The sequence below is a fragment of the Phaethon aethereus genome, assembly GCF_964289735.1.
Source record: "Phaethon aethereus genome assembly, chromosome: Z".
Lineage (NCBI taxonomy): Eukaryota > Metazoa > Chordata > Aves > Phaethontiformes > Phaethontidae > Phaethon > Phaethon aethereus.
The window spans coordinates 58,633,690-58,657,010 of NC_138577.1; the positions used below are offsets into that span (position 1 = coordinate 58,633,690).

The window sequence follows — 23,321 nt, forward strand, 5'->3', positions numbered from 1 at the left end:
CCCTTACTGGTAACCTAACAACAGCTGCTAGCACAGTCACCTACATGAGGGTCTCCTTGCCTAATGAGCCTAGGGTTTCAACGGTGGAAAACTCTCAGTAAATGTCAGTGCAGATGGAGCCCCGATGGCTAAGGCAACCTGAACAGAAGCTGTTTCTTTTAACTTAATTTTTGCAAAATAAGCGATATGGGGTTGTAAACTTTTTCTGTACATTAACTTTGCTATAAATTTGACCTTATAATCAGTGGAAGACCTTTTTCTAGCTTCAATTTGTGTAGTTATCAGGAGGTTTGACCTGGCCCAAAGGTAAAAATGGGAATCCCTGGGACCAAAAATACTCAGGTCATACATTTAAGAGACCCAGTTTTTGACAGAATCTGTTAGATAAGACTGTCTTTTTGTCTTTCACAAGAAAAATGCCTTCCTTCATTTTGGCTCATGCAAATTGTAACTTTATATGGTTCTTTTCTGTGGTATTCGGGAATTTTTCCCAGGTTGTGCAAGGACATCATCATCAACTGTTTTGAGAAGGATTTTATGTTTACGTGATTCTGTTACAAACAAATGTGGAAAATGAATCATAGTAATTCCATATAGGTGAGTTAGCAAAGCACATCACTTTTAAAGAAATGGAAAGTTATTTTTTGTTTCCTCCTGAGTGAATGCAGGTTTGAGGCACTTTCTTTAAGTCTGTCCATGTCTAGTGAAAATAGACTCTTCCATAGTCCTGCCCACCAGATCGTCGCCTTTGGTTTGAGAGTGGTGCAGTATGATCCAGTAAGATTTTATACTAAAAGGAGATTTGAAGGAAATAACGTGTTTTTTTGAAGACAAACATTTGTCCTGGCTTCAGTGGAGTAAAACCTCAAGTTCAGCGTTTATAGAGTAATATTTCATTTATATTTCATCTTACAGGTAATCACAGGAGGGGTTACGTTTGGAAGTCTGCAGTCTCAAAAAGATTGGAGGGCATGGGAGGGCCATTTGCAGGGGATTTGACCTACATGCATGCGGGAGTATTGTAATGCAACATCCTTATACTCCTGCACTTAATGTGAATTCAGGGAATCTTTAAGTTGACTTACAATACCCCTAGGGTTCTTGCCTGTGGGGACACTGTGGGTGGGGGTACCACATGAGTACTTTCTGTGTCTCCATCCTTAGTCATAGTGTCCTAAGAGCTGTGTCTTCCAGGAACTCATTTTAGCTTTGTCAGGTACTTGATGTCAGTAAGGATCACTTTGTCTACCTCATGGGCTGCTGAACACTAAAGTGATCTGGATGTGTAGGAGGAGTAGGATATTTGTTTTGCAGTTTGATTTCCATCCGATGAAATTATTTAAGACAGTACTCTGCATTCTCTAGGTCATTGGCTGGATCTGACACATGCTGAACTTTCAACTCTTCACTGCAGATATCGTGGGACTGACTTGGGCCATGCATGTCCCTGCTCTCCAGGCCATCAGGAATTCTCCTTTGCTTGTGTTTCCATCCTTTGAGGGATTACTGGCAGTTTTGAACCCTTCTCCATGGGTTTATTGGCTCACAGACTGCTATTGGAGGATACTTTGATTACTGAAAGGATAGGAGAAGAACCCTGCCATGGGAGGCAGGCACATAGGGATGAGCTGTCCTTTGTGCCTCACAGTTAAGTGATAATTTTTGCTGAACTTTTTCTTTTTTTGTTTATGGGTAGCATAGTCAGTAGCCTTATGTCATGCCATTTTACAGGCCAGTAACTCTACTCCAGTGACTTACAAATGTCCTGTTCACCCTTCTGGAGCATGTTATATGAATTTATCTATATAATTCTTGGAAGCAGTCTAACAAGAAAGGTAGCAGATGATCATTGACATGGGGACTTTCAGGAAGTTTCTAAATGATTGTAAGATCTGTACATCTAAAACGTTCTTGAAAATATTTATTTCAGTGACCCATACAGTCTGTGGCACCAAAAGCCCACCTGAGTACTCCCAGCCCTGTCAGAGATAAACAACCTGCTTCATGATGTCCCCAGTGGCTAGAATTATTTGTGCCATTTTGTAGTTACGCTCTTATGATCATATGCTATACGTGTTCCCACCACTTCTTGGAGGTCAGCAGTGCAGATCATGTTTCCTAACAGTTTTGTTTCTTTACATGTATGTCTAGTGATTCATTGTCTTGGCATATTTGTAGATGATGAGGTCCTGGCATGTTTCTGGGGCAGATGGAAGTGGTGTCTTTCTACTAAGGAAAGCAGAGCAAACATAAAGAATTAGGTGGGCTTGGGGGTTTCCTTTTACATGACTTTCAGAAAAGGTCAAGAAAATTCATGTTTCAGCTTGGAATCATTGATTTTGTTGAAATTCAGGAACGAACATAGTTTTCTTCAGTCTTACAATCTTGCTTTATATGAAAAACAAAAATTCAGGAACAGAAACAGAACTTCTGTTGTGCAGTATTTCCTTGTTCATTTCAGTAGATGCAGAAAATTTTCAGCCTTGCAAAGGTGCAAATTTGGATTCAGGAGCCTCTGCTGAAACCCACAGCCCTAGCACAGTTACCTAGATGAAAACACCTGTGTGCACTGGCAGCAAAAGCTGCAAGCAGGAGATGTGGATTTCATGGCAACAGTAGTAGCCTGTGTTCTGCAAGATTGGGTGTTGCTACAGAGGAAGGTCAGGAGTGCTCAATGCATGTCCGAATGCGTGGACTGCTCTGCAAGTGCACGTTAGTCAAACAGCATAGTTGGTTGAGCGTATTGCCTGTGCAGTCCCTGCATGCCATCTCCTTTCAGTGCAGATTAAAGGCTGGGGTCTTATTTACTCTCCAGTAGAGTGCATGGCTGAGCTGGTGCACACAACAGCTTCTTAGTTTCTCTTTGAGCTTGAACACAGAAGAATAGAGATTCATGGCTCCCGCCCCCTGTCAGAGTAAATTGACCTCTCAGAGGCATCTCTTCACCTAGTGGTGTGAGGATAATGCAGGGCTGTGTACAGAAAGAAAAGAGCAGGCTTTCTGATGGGACAGGGCCCAGGGCTTTTCTTTTGGGGGCATTCAAGTGTGTTAGCCTAAAATAGAAAACAGGTGAAAGAGGCCTACTCCTGTCACGTGACTTTGCGCTGTCTCCCTTACAGCATAGCTGCTTGATCTTAAACATTGGAGAGTGACTCATTCTTATGTTTCTTACTGTTGCTTTTGGTCATCAGGTCTCTCACACACCACCGAGTTCTTTCTGTGACAGTTCCCAGAAAAGAGGCAAAAGTGCTGAATCCTGAGAGGCTCCTGGGGGGGGACCTCACCCATCTGTCTTCTTTTCATTTTGAACCTAGCTCAGGTTGAGCCTGTAGGTTCTCTGGGCCCCAGACCACCTCTGTCTCATGGTGCATGCATGGCCTACCTTTTGGATAGCAAATGCTGACATCTTCTAATCCTTTTATGTACCTAGCCTGAGCGGCACCTGATTGATCACATGTTGTGAACAATCTAATATCACATGCCTGTTTGTATTTGTATGCATCTGTTTTACACATAGCTATTTATTTGGTCTGTTCTCTTTTGCACAACATTAACACACCATTTTTCTTTCACATGCAGACATAACTCATTGCATTCGCAACAATGAGCAAAGGCTCCCTGTGAAGGCCTGTACATCTGACAGTGAAAGAAAAGATATTCTTATCTCTCCATCAAATTAAAAAGAAGATTAAGGCCCAGCTTCAGGAAATCATTCAAGGAGGTTGACTAATTGCAATGGGATTCATCCATGTGCTACTGTAATTTCCTACATACCAGTCTAAATCACTGCTCTGAGCAAGGGTAACTGAAGATCCATGGCGGGGGTGGCAGTGCGTTTGGTGGTGTGATGTGAGCAGCTATTCAGTAGCTCACTCTTGAAATGCGTGAAACTGCAAGATCTTAAACTGACATAAGGAAAATTATTTTAACACTATAGACGGCCCTACAGATTGCTTATCTTTATATCTTGTCTCTTTCCTCCTGAAGGACTTGGATTAGGACAATATGAGTTCAGAGCCTCGACACTGCTTTTCACAGCTGAGGATGGGACTCAGCTCATCTAGCATTGCCTGCATGAGATGGATTCCTAGTCTGAACTTGCTACACACACTGACCCTATCTTAGAGAGGTGCTTCTATAAAAGTCTAAGTTATGATACCTCACTCACACTTACAAGGGGTGGATCACCCTTTGGAAGTGCCCCTTTCTCTACTAGAGTGAATCCCCTCTTCTTCTCCCTTTGCACACACACCTCTCCTCTGCATTAAAGGTGAGAGGTAGCAGCTAGGTCTGGCACCTTCTATACCTAATGTTGGCCTTCCAGTGGCTAATTTTACTCAATTACAATGTTTCATTACAGTCATTCCTGTTCCCTGCTGCATCAGGTCTTTTTGCTGACATGAGGAAATTCTCAGTTAACTGCACCTGCTGCTGAACTATTGGCAAGCAATAGATACCAACAGTATTAGGTTAGGTCTACATAAAGGTGAAGCTTTACTCTTTCTGAAGGCAAAAGTTAGGCTGAGAAGTTGGGGGAAAATTCTGTTATTAGGTGAGAAAATATGGTACCCAATGGGTGTGCATTGCAGTGTTTGGTTGAGAAGTTTCATTTGAGCTTGATCTGTTTGTGTTCTTAGGCTCTTGGAGAAACTTCGTCTTGAAAAATGTCTCTGCTCAAATGATACTATCCAACTGTCACACCTTAAGCTGGTAGTTTGAGCCCTTTGCTGTTGTGATATGAGGAACTGCAATTTTGTGCTCCAATTCATTGAATCCATTTTGGAGTGAAAAATTATAAATCCCCTGGGTTTAGTCCCTGGTTAATCTCATTACTGTTGGACTTCCCTTTCTATCTCCTTGCTTTTCCTGGCTACTAGAATAATTCTGGTGGGTTTTATTTCTGTGTATTTATGAAGAATATTAGCAGAAAACAATTTTTCTTAAGTTATTTATCAGTTTTAGCAGTGCTTACACTGACAGGCAACGGTGCACTCTAATAAGTCATTTGCTCAAGCCTAATTTTAATTAATGTAGGCTGTTAAATGAACAAATCTTTCCAAGAAAGCTAGATCTGTGAGGGACTGTGCAAGGCCTCTGTTGTCCATCTGCTTCTCAGCAGCCTTGTCTGATGACGTGTTAAAGTGATGGTGGAAATCAGTCAGCATGCAGAACATACAGTCCTTCAGGAATAATTTCTGCACCCTTTGAGTAGTCATTTATTCACTATGATGCCAAATTATGGGCTGACCAGCCACCACATCTGTCTGAAAATGGAGTGGAGACATAAATCAAAGAATTAGAGCACAGCTAGCCAAGTCCTTCCAAAACTTTTGTCAGCACAACTGAAGTGGAGTTTCTGTCCCTGGTGGTTTATACTGAAGGAATGAAAGGGGTTTTCTAAGTCATTGGCTTTCAGAGCTATTTTCCATTATCTGCAGTTGAATGATTCTTAATAATTTAAAAATTGTTAATGATGTTGACCAACATCTCAGATAGTGTGTTTATGATGCCAGACAATGTTAAAATGATGTACACATTGTGGCCAGATTCTGACCTGGTTTGCACCACCACCAGTTGTAGACTCGGTGCTGCTCCTGAACAGGTGTCTCCCAACTTCATCTCTTATTGTCCCAAGAAATCCACAGTGGCCTGGTAATGCAACAACCTGTGGGACCACAGTAATTTCAATCTCGTCTGCATTTTAGAAAGGCTGAACATGGTAATTGAAGTGACCTTGGGAAAGTTCAGCAATCATTCGTTAGAGATCCTGTGTTTCTGGTGCATGCTGGTGGGGAGTGATAAAGCACTGCCTGCCCTGAGTGTGGCACACCTCCTGTGATGAGAAAGGACTTTGTTGTTCTTCTCTCTCTTTCTCTGTGCTCATTGAGTTCTGATGTCATTTTCTCTTAACTGCAGGTCACTTCATGGGCAACAACACAGTGATTGATGTTTTGAGGAGAGAAGGGTACGAGGTAGAACACACTCCAGCTGGACAAGCCATCAACAAGTAATGCATGCTTTTATCTAGCTGAGCAGCCATTGGGAGGGTGGGTTTGTAAACAGTCATGAAGAGGTAGTGGCAGCTGGATCTACACCTAGCAGTGAGCTTTGCTCGCTCTCTCCTCCCCAGCAGATTGTTTTTCTCTTCCATAAGCCAGTATGGAAACAGGATTTTATTTGGTTTGAGTTTGTTTTTCTGGTGGGTTTTTTTTGGGGGTGGGAATTGTTTTGGGTTTTTTTAGTAAAATAAAAATATTTCCCCCCATGTCAATTTTTAACTCTTAACAGCCACAGAATATGCGTGCTTGGTTCATCACATCTGGATGCTGTCTCATACCACATAGGCTTCCAGACTCCTCCTTCCTCCCTTTTAAGTGTTTGACTGCCCTGCTTTTTAACACTACCCTTCTCTTACACTGCTATTTTTGATTCTTTCTGATTACTCTCTCTCAGCCTGGAATCTGACTGACCAGAGTCCACCCAGCCTCTTTACAAACTGTCCCCATGATGACTGATTGCTCTCCTGTCCCCTGCTCTCTTCTGCATTTTTAAGCCAAAGTACTTGCTTTTCTGCTTCATCTTGCAGCTGTCCTTCAGGATATACCCTTGCTGCCTCTTTTTATCTCTCACTGGTTGTCTTTATCCATCTCCATGGTTTCAGTAACTACAAAATGCCAAATAATCTTCTCCTCCACACTCTGCCGAGACTTTCATGTGCTCTTGACTCACCCCTTTCTGGACTTCGTGCCACCAGCTTAGGCTCTGCCATCCTTGCCTCCCCCTTCTCCAGACTCTTGCCAAACATGTGCTCTTGTGTCTTTCAGATATCCCCACTCTTCTTTATAGTCACTGCTAAAAGACCACAGTGGACAAAAACATTTGATCCCAATTATGGTGCTGTTTCCCTTTTATCCTCTGTGCTAGGTATGCTGTCCCTCACTGCTTACATCTCTGTTCCTCCTCCCCAACATTTCTGATATGGGACTCTTGGGCAGGACTATCACCTTTTGTGCAGGAGGCACAGCGCAGAGTCTTGATCTGCGCCAGGGTCTCCACAGATGTGGTGCAAAATAATAACAGATGTTTTTCTCATACTCTGGTTGTTTCACGTTTCTCTTTGCACCACTTTTGCTGCCTTTTTCAGACCATGACATTCAAACTCTGGCAGGTCATGTTTTTGCTATGATTCTTGACATGGACATACATCATTAACTGCACTGAAACAGACTGAGCCAACACTTATCCCCATGAGTACATTCCCTAGCCCTTTTGCCACCAATGGGCAGGTAATATGACATGGAGAAGCTCCATGCGCTTATGCACAAGACTTAATAATCCTGTAACACTTAAGTCATGCTAGACAGTCCAGTGTATCAGTGTTTACAGGGATAATCAAAAACCTGCCTGCACTGATGTTTTTGTTAGTTTTTTTTCTGTCAGGACATTCTTTGCTTAGGTATTCCTAAAAACAGCCATAGCAGCTTCCTAAAGCTTAAAGAAAGAGAGCTTAATACGTACTTGAGAATATTGCACTGTAAAGGTGTAGGTGTAAGGAAATCAAGGGCAGACAGCTGTGGAAAGGAGGGCTAGATTTTTCACTCATCAGGAAGATAGGTATCAATGATACTCAGGGTAGCTGAATATCCAGTTCTTTGACCACATCCTGAGAGTTCATTGTCCAGCCAGTAACTCTTGTACCTTTGAAAGCCCTCAGTCTGGCATTAGTTACATCTCAAACCTTTCATTAGGATTACTGGACAGAACATCTTTCCTGGAGTCTTGGTTTTAAAGCTGAGTGAAGAAGCTAAAAATGATGGCACTTTAGTATTTTCTTTGAGAAAAGGTGCTGACATCTCTGGATGACTTGGAAACAAGTTTCAAGAAAAATGTGAGTTCTGAAGGAGAAGAGCATTTGAGGCAAAGACCTGTGGCATGAGTATGTCTGAGTCCTGGAGGTTGGATGGAGGGTTTCACCTGATTGCTATCATGGGCTTGTTCGAGGAGCAAATACCAGGGCAGTCTGTGTAAATAAACCCAGTCCAGCCCATGTAAATGTAGAGCCATATCCAGCTAGTGTCCTAGATAGCAATGCTGCACACAGTCCAGTCAGTATCCGTGGACTATTTCACAGGACCAAATTGAGGGAGGAAAAAAATGGCAAGTGGCTGAACTGAGAAAGAGCATTCAAATGGCTGTTCTGCTGTTGGATACAGTAGGGGATATTAGCTGAGCTGTCCTAAAACAAGAGGATGAGGAAGTCTGCTATTGTCTCCTTTCCCTGCAACATGACGTTGTGCAGTGGCAGCAAAGTCTGCTGCTTCCTGTGCTCTGGCTAAACAGAAAGTGCCTTCTGAGGTATCTTGTAGATATTTGTCTGTAGGAACACAGAAGGATGCGGGATCATTATGCATGTTTTTCTGTAACAGGCAAACTGCTGTGTGCAGTCACACAATTTCACCTGCAGGGAGGGCTCCTTCTTCACGGTGTCACCAGCACAAGGAAGGCAAGAAAAAAAAAAAGAGGTGCTCCAACCATGCAGCAGTGCAAGTACAGTTTATAAATAGTACCACAAGTTCAATCAAGCTCCTGCTGTCTTATTTCGGGCTTCAGCTGTTGTTCCTGATTTTAGAATGCATATATATATTGTACAATATTCATCACATAATCACAGCCATAATTAAGGTGCTTCCTGACTCCTCCCCTTAGCTGCTGTGCTGGGAGAGGGAGCTGGCCTTGGGGAAGAAGGACATGCTTTTGTATCTCTGTGCTTTTTCCTGTGGTTGCTTAGTGAGTCCCCTGGAAGTGTTGCAAAGGAGGTTATGTATACGAGTGTCTGTTGTTAACAGTGTTCTGAGGCTGCAGGTATCGGAATAAATGGCTGGCCATGCCAGTGGAGGTCATCCTGGCTGTGCCTGTAGCAATGCTAAGCTCCAGCATGGTATGGCCGTGAGTTTGGTAGGGGAGGCTGCAGGCAGCAAGGCACTCTAATCTACAAGGGAGGGCTGGTGCCTACTCTGTGACTTTCACAATTAAGGAACAGACACAGTGAAGAGAAATTGGGGAAAAGGGAACCTTAAGCAGAGAATCTTCCAAGAGATCAAATCAGGTCACTGGACACAACTAGGGTAGGGTCACTCTGTAAGGTGGAGTCAAAGAGTAGGTGATATTGAAGATATTGTGGAGGGGAGCCAAACGGTCATGACACTTCAGAGGTAATAAAATGAGAGTGTGACAAACAAGGATTTTGAAAGAGATTGATAGCCAGCCTCTGTCACGTAAAGTTCACCACATGATCTGTCTGTGATTTTTCTTGCAGGAAATAAGAAGATCAAATTCTTTTAATTTTCCGTCTACTCTCTTCATCTTCCAGTCAACAACCTCATTTCTCCTTCTCCCTCTTTATTGTCCATCAGAGAGATGTGCCTACGGTGATGGGCTAGCTTGAAAACTGCAGCCACGTTGAAACATCACCTTCTGGACCTCCTCCTTTTGATGCCATTGCAAGGCAGAAAGGAAACACACTATAGTTCTGGGAAGGTTTCGCTGATTGAAGCCAGGTTTCTGCACAGTGGTCTGTGGTTTTGTTACCTTTCTGAATTTCAGGCCAAGCCAGTCTCCAGTTTTGTCTTGTTACAGAAGACTGCAGCATCCCTTCTCTTTATGAAGTAGTCATAAAGATCAATCAGATCAGTGCTCAGTGTATCCACAGAATGGATTGAGTTTGTGAGTTTGTCTAAGATGCTCATGAATAAGTAAAGAGGGTGAATTTCGTTGTTCCAAACAATGAGAAGTGTGGGCCAGAAAAGCCATGAGTGTACAGGAAACTGCAGACTTCCTGCCTTGGAGTATAGATGAGATGTTGCTTGCTCTAAATATAATGAAACAGAGCTTGAGTAATCAGAGTGGAGCTGACTGTTGGCTTCTTTAATATATCACCTTCTCACAAAGCTGGGTAAGCTTAGCTTTTTCTGGGGCCTCAACTGAGTGGTCCTTTGGGCTTCCACGATTTGCCTTGTGAGAGAGTTTGTGCATGCACATAGTCACACTGCAGTATCTCACTTGGTAGAGCTGCTTTGAAGTTCCACATAATGCTGCCAGCCTAATACAGGATCTGTGCAGCCAGGAAGATGAAGGCCTGACTTCTTACTCCCTCAGTACTTGCTATAAACATGTGCGAAGTTCACTGCTGTGTTGTGGGAGAGCTGTGATTGCTCAGCCTCCTCCCCTCCATGTGGACCCTCATGCTTCTCTGATACAACCCTTTAAAACCACCACACTTGGTGTGCTTATCTGAGTGGCAGGACAGTGTCATCTCCTTTTGCAGATCAGCATAGAGACAGTAAATGCTTACACTAGAAGTCAATGCCACAACAGTGAGTTGAGCTCTGGTCTCTTATGTGTCAGACATGTCCCCTGACCTGATGTTTTATAAAGGTTATACATTCACTGCTCTGTAACATCTGGCTTCATGAAAGAGAAAATGAAATGATGGTGAACTTGGTACTGCGACAGCTAGTTGCTTCCAGTTGCTACAACTAGATGGTCCAAAGGTTTACTTAATCCTATATTGAGCCATTCTCTTCAAAGATGATAATTAGAAAGATGCATTTCTGAAGCCATGGCCACAGTCTGTGGACTACCTTATTTCTTACCTCTCCACCAGTGAGAGTTTTTGATCTAGGACTGACTGGCTTCTTCAGCTAGTGTGTCTTAGTTGTCCTGTCCCTGCCCCTTCTCCTTGTCCCCCAAACTACTTGGCTCTGGGCAGGCATTTCTGAAAGGAATAATCTGGTCTGTGTTCTGCAGTATGTCAGACTAGGGGAGTATGGTTTGGCCTCCTCTGACTTTGAGGGCGATTCCTTTTTTGTCTCTTTCTAGATAGGCAAAATTATTCCCCAGTTATTCCATTCCCCAGAGTTATTCCACCCTGAGCCAGACTGCATTCTCTCCTCCATTCCAGGTTATCTCTTTTCCAAAGCTTTTTTCATTAAGGAGAACTATTTTGGTCAGAATATTGACTTAAGGAAGAGGGGACAGGAATATAAGGCAGAGAAATAAGCATCCAGGCAATATGTCAAGGAGAAACACCTGTTTTATATACGCCTTGATAGTATCTGCACCAGGATTCTGCCTCAAAGCCCTTTCAAATATTATCTGTATTCCCTCCTTCCAGCAGAAAACCCCGCAAAACCTTGTTAATGTTTTCATCATCACCGGCACATAGCCCCTATGTCGCGTCCCAGGAGCCCCCACTGCCATTGCATCCCCGGAATGAGGAGGAAGAAGAGCTCCTGCCTCACCTGCTGCTCCCCGACAGCATTGACGTGCTGGAGAAGGTAAACAGGAAGTACAAAAAGAAAAAGAAGAAGCAGCAGAAGAAGCAAAGGCTGCGACAGTTTAACGACCTCTGGGTTCGCCTTGAAGAAAGGTAGCTAATGGCTGGGGAGGGAGGAGGGTTTGTCATGCAAACTGGACTTTAACTCAGGCTGATTTATCCAGTATGCCAAACTTCTGCAGGGGCTAGATACATGCTGAGGGCAGGATCTGACCACCATGATTCTTGCTGAAACATTTACTCAAGGCTGCTTGCGCTTTTAGTGACAAAATTGCTTCTTCCGCATGGTTACATTTGTGGAAAATTGGGCATAATACAAGTGGAAGCCTTGTCTAGACCATTTTGCATTTGGGCTTGAGAGATTCTGAGCATATGGTAGTCCTCTTTATCACAGAAGGCTGGGTCCAGTGGTAGATAGTCCAGGTCAGAGCCTTGGACCTTTACCCAAGAGCTGCTCCATATGTGGAAACTGTCATATCTGGCAGATGTGGTCCTTGCATTTGGACAATATTTATGAACTATTTCCAGTTTCTGTATTTTTCCAGTCTTAAAAAGCACGTGAGACCCATGGCATTAGTGGAGATCTGGAAAGGTTGATGACAACCTAATGGATGGTGGAGTTAATATTAAAAAATGGAGTGTGTTGTGGGGCAAAGGTTCACACATATCCCCTAGTTTTCATCCAGAAGAGCTTATTCACCTATAAGAGCTACAGCAGCCTGCAAAAAACAACTTCTCTTTCACTAGCTATACTTATCCCTATGGCTGAATGTGTACCTTAATGTTTCCCTCCTGTCAGATAACACACAGACCTGAGTCTGCTCTCTTTTGTACTTTGTGTCTTTGTTTGTATCTCTGCCATACTCAGGTTGAAAGCATTTTATTTTTGTGATACTATAAATACTATAAATAACCAAATTTAGGTTTGACCAAATTTAGGTCAGGATGATGGAGAAAAGCCTGAAGATCTTGAAATGAAGCCTCTACATCTTTTTTTTTTACCTCTGAAGAATATTTCTTTCTGCTCCCCAAGGTACTGAGTGTATCAGGGTTCTCCTATGCTTCTTGATCATGTCCCTGGGTCCCAGCTGTACCACTGCTTTGAGTAATACATTGTTCCAGCTGGCTGCAAGCAGGTACTGCAGCTGTTGCTCTGTTCCAAGGATTCAGCCACTGTCAGACTTTTGCTCTACTAGAGTAGTTTTCTGCCCTCTTTCTGCTCCTCCTTCCAACCTAAGTGTAAGTAGTTTGGAGAGAAAGGGAGACAAATACACATGGAGGTTTGCATACCCACTGACAGACCTATACACAGTCAAGATTCACCAGTACAACAAATCCTTATATTGATCACCTTTGATTTTGTCTTTTAGTGTATCATTTACTTTCTATTACTGTAGTTGATACCAGCTGTTTGTGAATGTGTTTTTGGAGCTTCTGTTGACAGTCTGTCTAGTTGAAATGCTGAGGGGTGATTTGGAGTCTTTATGATCTCAAGCCTGCCTGCACACTGGCACGTTCAGTTTTTCACACGCAGTTGTTCCCATGAAGCTCAGGGGAGTCAGTGGGCATCCTGATGTGAGATACACATGCACTTGCAGCATCAGTGCTTTCAGAAGAAAAGGGAAGATGGGAGGCTATGCTACTGTGACTAAATTGGAGGTATATTAGGGCAACATACTAGGCTGCCTAGTGAGGCAACAGTGAGGTAAAAGCAAAGCTAATGATGACAGCTTAGGAAACTACTGCATAAATATGGGAGCAGCAAATGCCTCCTTTCTTTTTCTTCTTTTGTAGTGTTTCCTTTCTTATGCTACTAATTAAGTCATCCTTTCTGCTAGAAACTTACCTAGGTGCTAGGTGACATCTTTTTACGGGTCAGTCCTTAGTAACCGAGAGCTTGAATGTCTGGAGACGGAGCTGTTACATGACAGTGCTGGGAAAGACAAGTGATGCGTATTGCTGCCTGGGAGATTGCTGCGCCCTTACTGCAGAGGGAAATGCGGGAGTGCTAGAAAGGCAGCTGTCATTCACTCATAGCCCCGTGCTCTGGGTTTAGTCTTTGTAAAGCAGGAGGAACCACCACCCTCTCTGCCCTGACACCCGCGTATGCAAGTGATCCGTGCCGCTGTGGGCTGCCTGAGCAGGCGTGAGCTGAGCTGACAGCCCCACCTCGTGGCACAGCCGCGATGCGTCCCCACGGAAATACAGCCTTTGAGCTCAAGCTCACAGGTGTGCAGGGCATGTCTCGCTGGGAGTCTCAGCCCTTGCTATAAGTACTCCTCGAAGTGCCCAGGCACAGGTAAAGCTGTCAGGTTTATTATGTGTGGGCCATTCACAGCTTTCCTCCTGTGAGCCTGGAAATGTGAAAGGTGTGGCTTAACGGATTTAATGCAGTCTTGTACTGGGCTTGGCAGAATTGGCTTTGGTTTGTGCTCCTGTATGCATCAGCTGTCAGCTGTATTTCTTTGATGTCCTGACAGCTGGCTTCTTTCCAGTTACTGTTAAAATGTTTTGTGGGGTCCTTTAGGTATGGAAGGGTAAGTGTTTTTAAAAAGAATATTAATTGCCCACAATTTCCCAAAGCATTTTTTGCTTAATGCAGATGGCCAAAATAAGGCAAGAATGGTCCACAGCAGCTGGGGACTGGGTGCAGGAGAAATTACTCTGCTTTTGTATTGGGCGGGTAGATTTGCTTTTGATTGTGTCCAAATTTGTCTTCTGGTTCCACACAGCGCCATGAGGTCCTGGAGTGTATGTCAGCCTTACAGCTGTGGGGTCAAGCATGGCTTTCATGCAAAGAGAACAACACCTGTGTAGTATCTGATGCTTCTGACTCTTGATCTGCTATGCTGTGGGAGCTCCCCAAATTCAGGACAGTTGGTGTTAGCAGCCTGGAGCATACAAATTCCTCTCCTCCATCACCTGTTGCCATAATGGGAGTTCAGCATTATGTAGGCTCTGGCTCCGTTCTTGTTCATCACCACCTCAGAGTCCTCACTACGACTGGGAGATACTCTGGGATACAGTGATCTTTTACCAGTGACTCTAGGTTGCATTTCTGGAAGTGGCTCTTCCTCTCCTTAAAGCATGTCATGTAAATCCTTTGTAATTCCTGACCTGTGGAAGGGAACATGCAGTATAGGAACAAGTTTGGTCCACACTAAGATGCACATACAGAAACGTGGCTGAGGAAGATGGATTCAGCTGAAAGCAGGTGCCTCACTCTTGCTGTGCTTAGCACATGTCATTGCAGTGACACTTCTCTGCAATAAAGGTTGTTTTATTCTTAGGTATTTTCTGCTTAGCTGAAAGGCTGGCTGGAGGGTGCTAGGAATAGGGTTGTCTTACACAGCTGACTGACTCTGTGGGAGCAATGGGCAGGCTGGCTGGGTAGACCTGAGTACAGGGCAAGTGTTTCAGTGCTGTCTCCACCCTCCTCAATCTCTTCCCTGTTCCCCCATAAGACTGCTTTGTAGTTCAGCTGAGCAATGCCCTCATCCATGTGGGCTGGCATGGGAGGTGCCCACACGTATGAGGAAGGGACAAGGCAGTGCTCTGCCATTAGGAGGCACAGTCCCTTAGTGAGCATGGAACCAGTATGAGAGACCATTCTCAGGAGCCCATTAAGACTGACAGTGGGGCACGGAGGCTGACTACCTACTACTCAGTGGGCACTGGGCAGTTCTGGGCTGGGTCTGGACTGACGCTCTTCTCTTGCCTTGCAGTGCTACTGGCCCTCCTCCCCGGATCCGCATCATTAACGGCTACATCACAGTTGAACCCCAGCCCCGGGGCCATGGACGGTCTAGTCATGCTCGCGCAGATACCAGCAGTGCTCACCAGTTCTCCTATTCTCTTTTCCTCTCGCTACTGACTTTGACTTTGCATATGATAAGGCTGCATTGAAACACAGGGGGAGCCAAGCTGCAGGGCTCTCGCCTTAAAAAGCAAAAAAGAAACTTATGTGAAAAAATAGAAGACTGAGTGGGACACCTGTTCTTTGGTGTGTTCCTAAACTTTCTCCTTTTCCTGAATCTGGATCATTAACACTATTAACTGGTTTGACCTGCCCAATACAGGAGAAGATACTTTAATGAAAGTGTTACTTATCCTTCTCTTGCAGAAGAATGATTTCATGTTATCCCATAATGCTTTGGGGAGATTATAATGTTGCTATAACATAGCTGTTGTTTAGCTATATGAGCCCAACTAACTACATTTTTTTTCACCTCCAGTGCCTTGTAAGAAGATTTACACACCATTAACTTGTTTATTAGAACAGGATATTTTAGTAATAGGAGCACAGCTGGGAAAGAGAGGTTGGTATTTTATGTCTCTACTGGTAATTCTTTTAATTCTCACTTGTTAGGGCTCCAGATTACATATAAAGGTTCGTGACAACACCTTCTACAATAGAATAAAACAGTAAAGACTTGTGCACAGAATGTTTCTGCTGTCTGTTTGGTCCTGTTGTAAGATGAGTACACCTGAACCTCCAATGGCCAGACAAGTCTCCTAAGCACAAACTAATATATATTTAAGGAAAAAAAAAATTCCTGGGGAGCTTCACCATCATACTGTTGGATGCTTCCAGAATAAGAAGTTCTCAAGAGGTGGTTTGAAAAGCCCAGATGCTGATTTTCCCTCTCTTTCTAAGCACAAATATATTGTTATTTTACAGCTGCATTCACTTTTGGGCAGAAAGGGCTTTCTTTTCCTTTTCTGCACAATTAGAATTCATTCTAGGAAATCCTTGGAAGTTTTCTACCAATTTCAATGGAAATTCTCAGACTTTCCAAATTGGTTTAAGTAAGTCCTTCGCTCTCTACTTAAAATGGACATGCTGTTGACTGTTGGATGTAGGAAGCTTGGAAATGGTGATGTATAGTTTTCTGTGTTTGTACAGGACATCCTCTTGTGATTACAGTGACTCATTTTGTAAGCAACATATCCCTGCCTCCACTTAGAAGGGTTTCATTACTTGGGGCGGTCTCATAAGATTCATCCTTCGGGGGGCTTGGAGCCAATGTGCTGAGCCTGGTACCTTGGAAACGCAGCAGTCATCTACACCAGTGAGACAACAAACCTTCACGTTTCCCTTCCTATGCATGTACATGTGTGTTGCTACTTTTTTCATTGCCTATAAAGGTACCTCTTTTTCTCATCCTTCTACTGCACATTGGAGGGGGAGGAGCAAACGGTTCCAGCTTTCCTAGCAAGATTTTCATTTCTTGGTCTCAAATTTCACTCCCACTACAGAATGGCTGAACCTGAACAAAGCCTCAGTTTACTGAGGAAAACTGAGAAAGGAAATCCTAAATATTGCAGTTTGCAGCAATATTTGTGCTCTGTGGGGAACGGTATGCACCAGGGTAGGAGATGGCACCATGTCATTGTATATTTCTTCTTACAGGGAATACAAGACCTCAGGGACCTCAGAGTTGCAAATGGATTCTGGCTTCCACACAGCAGCCAGGCTGGTGGTGTGCTCTTCCCTGTCTCTCTGGTTGATCTTTCACTGGTATAAACTGCCATAGACCCGGTGGGTCTGGAGCTATTTCCCTTGGCCTGAATATGACCTGAGGGGAGCAGATCAGATAGGGGATACTCTAGTTACAAAGATGCGCTGCAGACTAACAAACTGAGCACATACTTGTGTGTTTACTAGTGCATCAAAAATGTTACATCAGACTGTGTTCTCCCACTTGCTAGCCTATGTATTGGTATTGCTTCTCCACCCCAAGTCCTCTGTCCTTCAGAAGTGCATGATGAGGTGTGGCACAGATCCAAAGGGCTCTGGAAGCACTGGGAGAAGGGGTGAGGCAGACCTTCCATTTCTTTTCTCCATTACAAGACAAAGGCTGCTGTGTAAAATATCCCCAAGGCTGAGTTTTCCCTTTGTTCCCTCCTCCATGGTTGTTCCTGAGCTTCACCTCTGTGAGTGGAGCTGATTCAAGAGAAACAGCCACCAACGTTTTTCTCAGGTTAGTATGAGGGAAGAGTAATCATAAAACACTCAGGAATAACAGACACCTGAAGTAGCACTATGGATAACTCAGTTCTGGTGGTGTAACTCATTTTTTTTCCAAGTGCCTGACTGTGTCAGGGAAATAGAGATGTCCTTAAACTGTGATGTATTGTGTGTTTACAGAGACTGTAACATGGGAGTCTTTCTGCAGAGTAATCAAATTCTTTCAAGGTGTTTTTGAGAGTCTCATGGGCTTGGTTTGAAACCTATGAACTAAACTACTGGTTCCTACCCCTCACTTTTTCTTCCAGACCAGTCATTGCTGGTCATGGGACACCAAAGGGTTGAAACTGTGACTGGTATGGAGAACAGAGCCTTACTCCATCTGCATATGCTACTCAGCTGTTTATAGTAACCACTGGAGAGCGCTAGGTTTGGGTCCAGTTGTTTTTTCCTGAGTTCCAGAACAAGAAATGTTTGCCAGAATTGGAAGAGCCCAAGGATCCATCCTAATGGCCAAGGTCTGCTCAGGTACTGCCTTCCTCTGGGCCACAGGGCATCAGCAAAGCAAGCATTCCCATCATGTGCCTGTAAGACTTCACTGTCCCTCCCAAGCAGCTGAGGTAGCTTTTGTTGCCTTGCAATTGAGATTCCGTCAGGCTTGGATTGAGTAGCAGACTTGATTCAGAAATCACCGTGAAGGTTCAGGTACTACTTTCTTCAGGGCAGGGGTTGAAATCTCCTGTTGTCTCCTGAGCTAGGTGCCCCCACATCCTCTAAGTGCTATAACAAAGCATTCTTTGTTATACCTGAACATCCTGGTCTCCCTTTTCCATTCTCTTTCCTTTGTACTTACTAATTTGCCTGTGCACTTTGCTGTTCCCCTCCTTGTTGAAATTGTTTTCATAAATCATCTCCCCAGTGTTCCCTGAGAACAGATCTGTTTTAAGATGATTGGGACTCTTGCCATGGGTTTCTTGTGGTCAAGATTTCTCCTTTTCTGTTGGGAGGCTGATATTTGCAAAGTTATTAGCAGAAGTTAAAAACCTACCCATTTCAAAATGCACTGGTTTGATAATATCATTCCACGCACCCACTGGATTAAATTATAATGTTGGAGAATATAGGTTATAACCTTCACTGAGGTTCAGCAGTGTATTTGAATTCGTGTGAGTATTTGTTGCTTGACTAAGCTTGGCTAATAGACTACTGTGTTATGACATATATGCTTTTTAATTATTATAAAACTTCATATTTATGTATATTTCTAGGAAAAAAGGCAGACAAACGTCCTCCTTGGGAAAAGGGCTTGCCTATAAATTCCTGTTTTCTGAAAGAGTCAGCACTTGCACTTTATTCCTACTTGCTGATTAAATGGACCAGGCATTAGACACCATTTATTTTGAATTTCATTAACCTTCCAACAGCTACCTCCTGCAATTTCACAGTTTTTCCTTTCTGCTGATGGTCACTTTTAGAGCATTGAAGCTTTATTTTCTGATACAATATTTGGTTAGCAATTGGGATTTCTTGTGAAGCGCTGCAGGAGGCATGACTTCACTCAGTCTGCTTTCGTACACAGTAATGTACTTTCATATACAATAATGTGCTCTTATCTGACACAGCTTTTCTGTGAACTGTGAACACCCCTTAGTGAGCTGGTGATCCAGTGCTCTTTTACGTTCAAACTCTTTCAGATTAGGATGTGAAAAATAAAATTACTGAAAGAAAAAAAAAAATCCTTGTTCTTCAGATAGGGTCTAAAAATGTACACATCCTTCCTAAGCAATAATTATAACAATGTGAAAGCAGATGCATAAACTGTACGGATGACCACACTGTAACCTCTGACACACCTTAAGGACCTTGTTTTGTTATCTTAAAGGTACAGTACCATAAAAGAACACAGAGTGATGCAAAAAACCTTGCTCGGTGATTCACATTTCTTTCTTTTCACTTTGAAACTTTGGGAAGAGGGGTTTTTTTTCTGTTTTTAACCATTCATGTAGCAATATTATGCTTCTCAAACAGAGGCAAAAAAGTGCAGGAGTTACAGAAGGCAGGTAAATAAACAGAAATTAAGAAATCTAAGCATTTTGTTTCTTTTTTTCTTTGTGCTCCTTTGTATCCCCTGCAACAAGGCTTCAGGTGAAAATACAATGCTCTTTCACTGGGGAAAAAAGAGAAGGCACTGAAAGAGCAGACAAATTTCTCTTCAAACACCAGGACGGTCTTGTAGCTCGTCTGTTCTTTTCCCAGTAGACTTGAAGCTGCAATTAATCCATAAGTAAAATAACAAGCTGGTATAGTTCAGTGGGTTGTTATGGCCCCTTTTGATCAGCTATTTAAAAAACTGTGAGACACAGTCAGTGTGTAGAAATCAGATTGAAATCTCTTAGATAACCAAGGAATGTGCTTTAGAAGATGTATTTCTCCAGTGGCTTGTTGTCTAGAAAATGTGGACAAAACATATCATTTACCCTTCATCACAAAAAATAAAATCTAAGCCATGAAAAGTAATATAAGAAAAGGTGATCTTGTTATATCTGTGGTGAACCTAATTACCATTTTCATTGAATCATAGAATCGTAGAACCTTTGGTTTGGAAGGGATCTTTTAAGGTCATCTAGTCCAACCCCTGGCAATAAGCAGGGACATTTCAACTAGATAAGGTTGCTTGGAGCCCTGTCCAGCCTGACCAGGCTGTTTCCAGGGATGAGGCATCTACCACCTCTCTGGGCAACCTCTTCCAGTGTTTCACCACCCTCATTATGAAAAAATTATTCATTAGCTTTAGTCTAAATCTACCCTCTTTTAGTTTAAAACCATTCCCTGTTGTACTATGGCAACAGGCCCTACTAAAAAGTCTGTCCTCATCTTTCTTAGAAGCCCCCTTAAAGTACTGCAAGGCTGCAATAAGGTCTTCCTGGAGCCTTCTCTTCTCCAGGCTGAACAACCCCAACTGTCTCAGCCTTTCTTCACAGGAGAGGTGTTCCATCCCTCTGATCATTTTTGTGGCCCTCCTCTGGACCCTCTCCAATAGAGGTCTGTGTCCTTCCTGTGCTGAGGGGTTTGGCCCTCAACTGAGAGCTGGACGCAGTACTCCAGGTGGGGTCTCATGAGAGCAGGGTAGAGGGGCAGAATCACCTCCCTTGACCTGCTGGCCATACTTCTTTTGATGCAGCCCAGGGTACAGCTGGCCTTCTGGGCTGCAAGCGCACATTGCCTGCTCATGTCCAGCTTTTCATCCATCAGTGCCCCCAAGTCCTTCATGGCAGGGCTGCTCTCGACCCCTTCATCCCCCAGCCTGTATTCATACTGGGGGTTGCCCTGACCCAGGTGCAGGACCCTGCACTTGGCCTTGTTGCACCTCATGAGGTTCACACGGGCCCATTCCTGAAGCTTGTCCAGGTTCCTCTGGGTGTCATCCCATCCCTCAGGCACGTCATCCACACCACTCAGCTTGGTGTCATCTGCAAACTTGCACTCGATCCCACTGTCTATGTCATTGATGAAGATACTATAATAGTACTGGTCCCAGTATTTTCTACCCTTCTACTCTGCTTCATCCAGACTGCTATCCTGTAACTACCAATGAGAGCACATGAGGTTTATTCAGGTCAGGTCTCATGCTGAAATTAATTTACCTTTCAAGATCACAGTCCTGCTATGTTGCAGGTTTGTCCTTATCGACACAACAATACATATCAGTAAAGGCTGGAAAAAGTCTCTATCACAATATTTTAGCACTCCTGCTTGCAAACAGGCTACAGCTAGACTGAGTGTGTTAAATGGAATAAAATTAGAAGCACGCAGTGTTGCTGGGTGTTTCCTGTGCTTCAGGATAGTAACAGCCATCTGGCATTTATACTCTGAAGACTGCTCTGAAGATATCTATGGTCTATGCAGAGGGTCCTGCTGTTGGTACCCTGAATCTTTCTCAGGTGTGTGTCTTTCCATATAGGTATTTCCAGCAGCGTTCATCTATACCTTATCCAAGAGCTAGTCTTTCCAGTGCTCAGGCAACCAGCTATTTCCTATTGGTGTCCAGGGAACTGGGCATCAAACAGTTCAGAAAACCTCCGCACCACAAATGGTCTGTTTGACTGTGGCTAAACTACCTCTGATTATAGAAGTTGTATCTCAAGTCACTTAATCCTGCAGGTCACAAAACCCCTGTGGAGTTTATTCCCTTCTACAGTCCAAAATGTGAAAGTAATTTATATATCTTGATATCATTTGTCTGTAGATGCATAAATAATTGAATAGCCAGGATGACAAATACTTTGATGCCACAGGTCACTCTCTGATGCTTGTGACAAATGACTACAGGTCTTTGTGCATTATGACTTCTATTTTGTTTATTTTAACATTCTCCCTTCAAGTCACTATAAGTTTATGCAGCTGAAGACAAGAAACAGTATTTTGCCTTTGTTTCATGACAAATGTTATTATTTCTGCATTGTCTCAATTCTTCCTCCTCTCTTCACCCCCTCACCCTGGCTCTGAATTAATTTGTGCGGTTTTAGGCAGTGCCAGGAGAAGGTCAAGGGACCTGCTTTCTACATGTACACACAGTGTAGGAACTGCCTCTGGCATCCCCACAAAACAAGGAGCAGAGCTAATGCCTTTTTGCTGTCAGGTAGCTCTGGGGTTAAAATACTGGGCAAGACCTATTTTCAGCTTGCTCTCTGCTGGAGGAGATTTGAAGCCACAGCTCCTCCAGGTGCAGTCTAGCACCAACTGAGAAGTTAACAGGGGTGAGAGAGTTTGTCTCTGTTTAGGGTACATAGAATATATCTAAATGTTTCTCAAGCAATGGGTGAGCATGACTTGAGAGCTTAAGAACTGATTACCAGCATCTGCCAGGGGTATCTGTGTCAGCGGCTGGAAGGCTGCCTTCCTGCAGCCGTTTCTGTACTGTGTATTTGATAGTCACTGGATTCAACATGTAAACATTCCTGGGAATTTTCTGAGGTTATTAAGTGGTGGCAGAGTATCTTAAAAGATGCATACCATACTGATGATCAGCCCTCTGAATGATTCAAACCTTGCATAATCGCAGTAGTTATCATCCAGGGTTAGTGCACATGACACAATGTACACTGGGAATATCAACCCTGTCCATGATGGTTTTGCCTACTGTATGTCTTCTCCGTGCGGCACAATGGGCCAGGTTGAGGCTGGTCTGATTAGCTGCTGGTGGAGCCAGAGTCCTTGAGGACTGGGAGCTGGTGCTCCCTTTGTAAGTTACACCAGGTAGGATAGACAGAGAGACAAAGCAGCTCTGATCCTGAGATTAATGGGGAAATTAATAGGACATCTTAACAAAGCTGCACTGAACACTTCAGATCAAAAAAACCATAGAGAGTCCATCTCTTTCTTCTACTTTCTAGAAATTAAAACTTTGATTTTGTTAAAGCCCCTCCTTAATTTAGTGAGGATTCATTATAATCTTATAAACATTTGCGTAGAGTTCAATGGAAGGAGTGACCCCTTCTGAAGAAATGGTAGAAATCAGGTATTTTGATTGTGTTCAAATTAGCAATAGAAGCAAATTGTCCCCTGTCTTTTCAAGTTGCATTGCAATATATGCTGCTGCACGCATTCAGACCTTATGTTATTGTGATTGTCCATTTGGTACATGGCTTTTGAAACCATCAGAGGAAATGCATTTTGTACGTCTGATTTGAACATAGTGGAATGCTAGAAGTAAGTATGAAGTCTTTGCCTGTGGGCGGGCAATTTTCTGAGACCTTCTGATGGTGGGTGCCAGGCCTCGGTTCCATGTGGAACTGTTTTGTGCTGGACTTTTGTAACATACTAGGTAATTATTTGCCAGTGTAGCTTCAAGGATATAAACTCACACCTAAGTGGCTCAAACAGACAAAGGCTATTAAAAGAGTTGGAGCAGAAATGCTACAAGCACAAGAATCTTCAGCATCAGGCTCCTACGCTGTCATGAAAGGTAAAAAGATACGTAAGTACAGCAGTTACACATCTGTACTTAGTAGGCCA

The 23,321-nt window shown here is 43.4% G+C and overlaps 1 protein-coding gene across 1 annotated transcript in view; it reads left to right on the forward strand.

Moving 5' to 3' along the window:
- The window catches only part of TRABD2A (TraB domain containing 2A), a gene marked incomplete at its 3' end in the record, with an annotated part of 78,035 nt that extends 62,794 nt beyond the window's left edge, over nt 1–15,241 (forward strand). The window contains exons 5-7 of the mRNA XM_082013052.1: nt 5,917–6,007; nt 11,174–11,428; nt 15,061–15,241. Of these exons, the coding sequence (XP_081869178.1) occupies nt 5,917–6,007; nt 11,174–11,428; nt 15,061–15,241 (527 nt within the window). The remainder of the gene's footprint in view (nt 1–5,916; nt 6,008–11,173; nt 11,429–15,060) is intronic.
- Nucleotides 15,242–23,321: the final 8,080 nt, after the last annotated feature.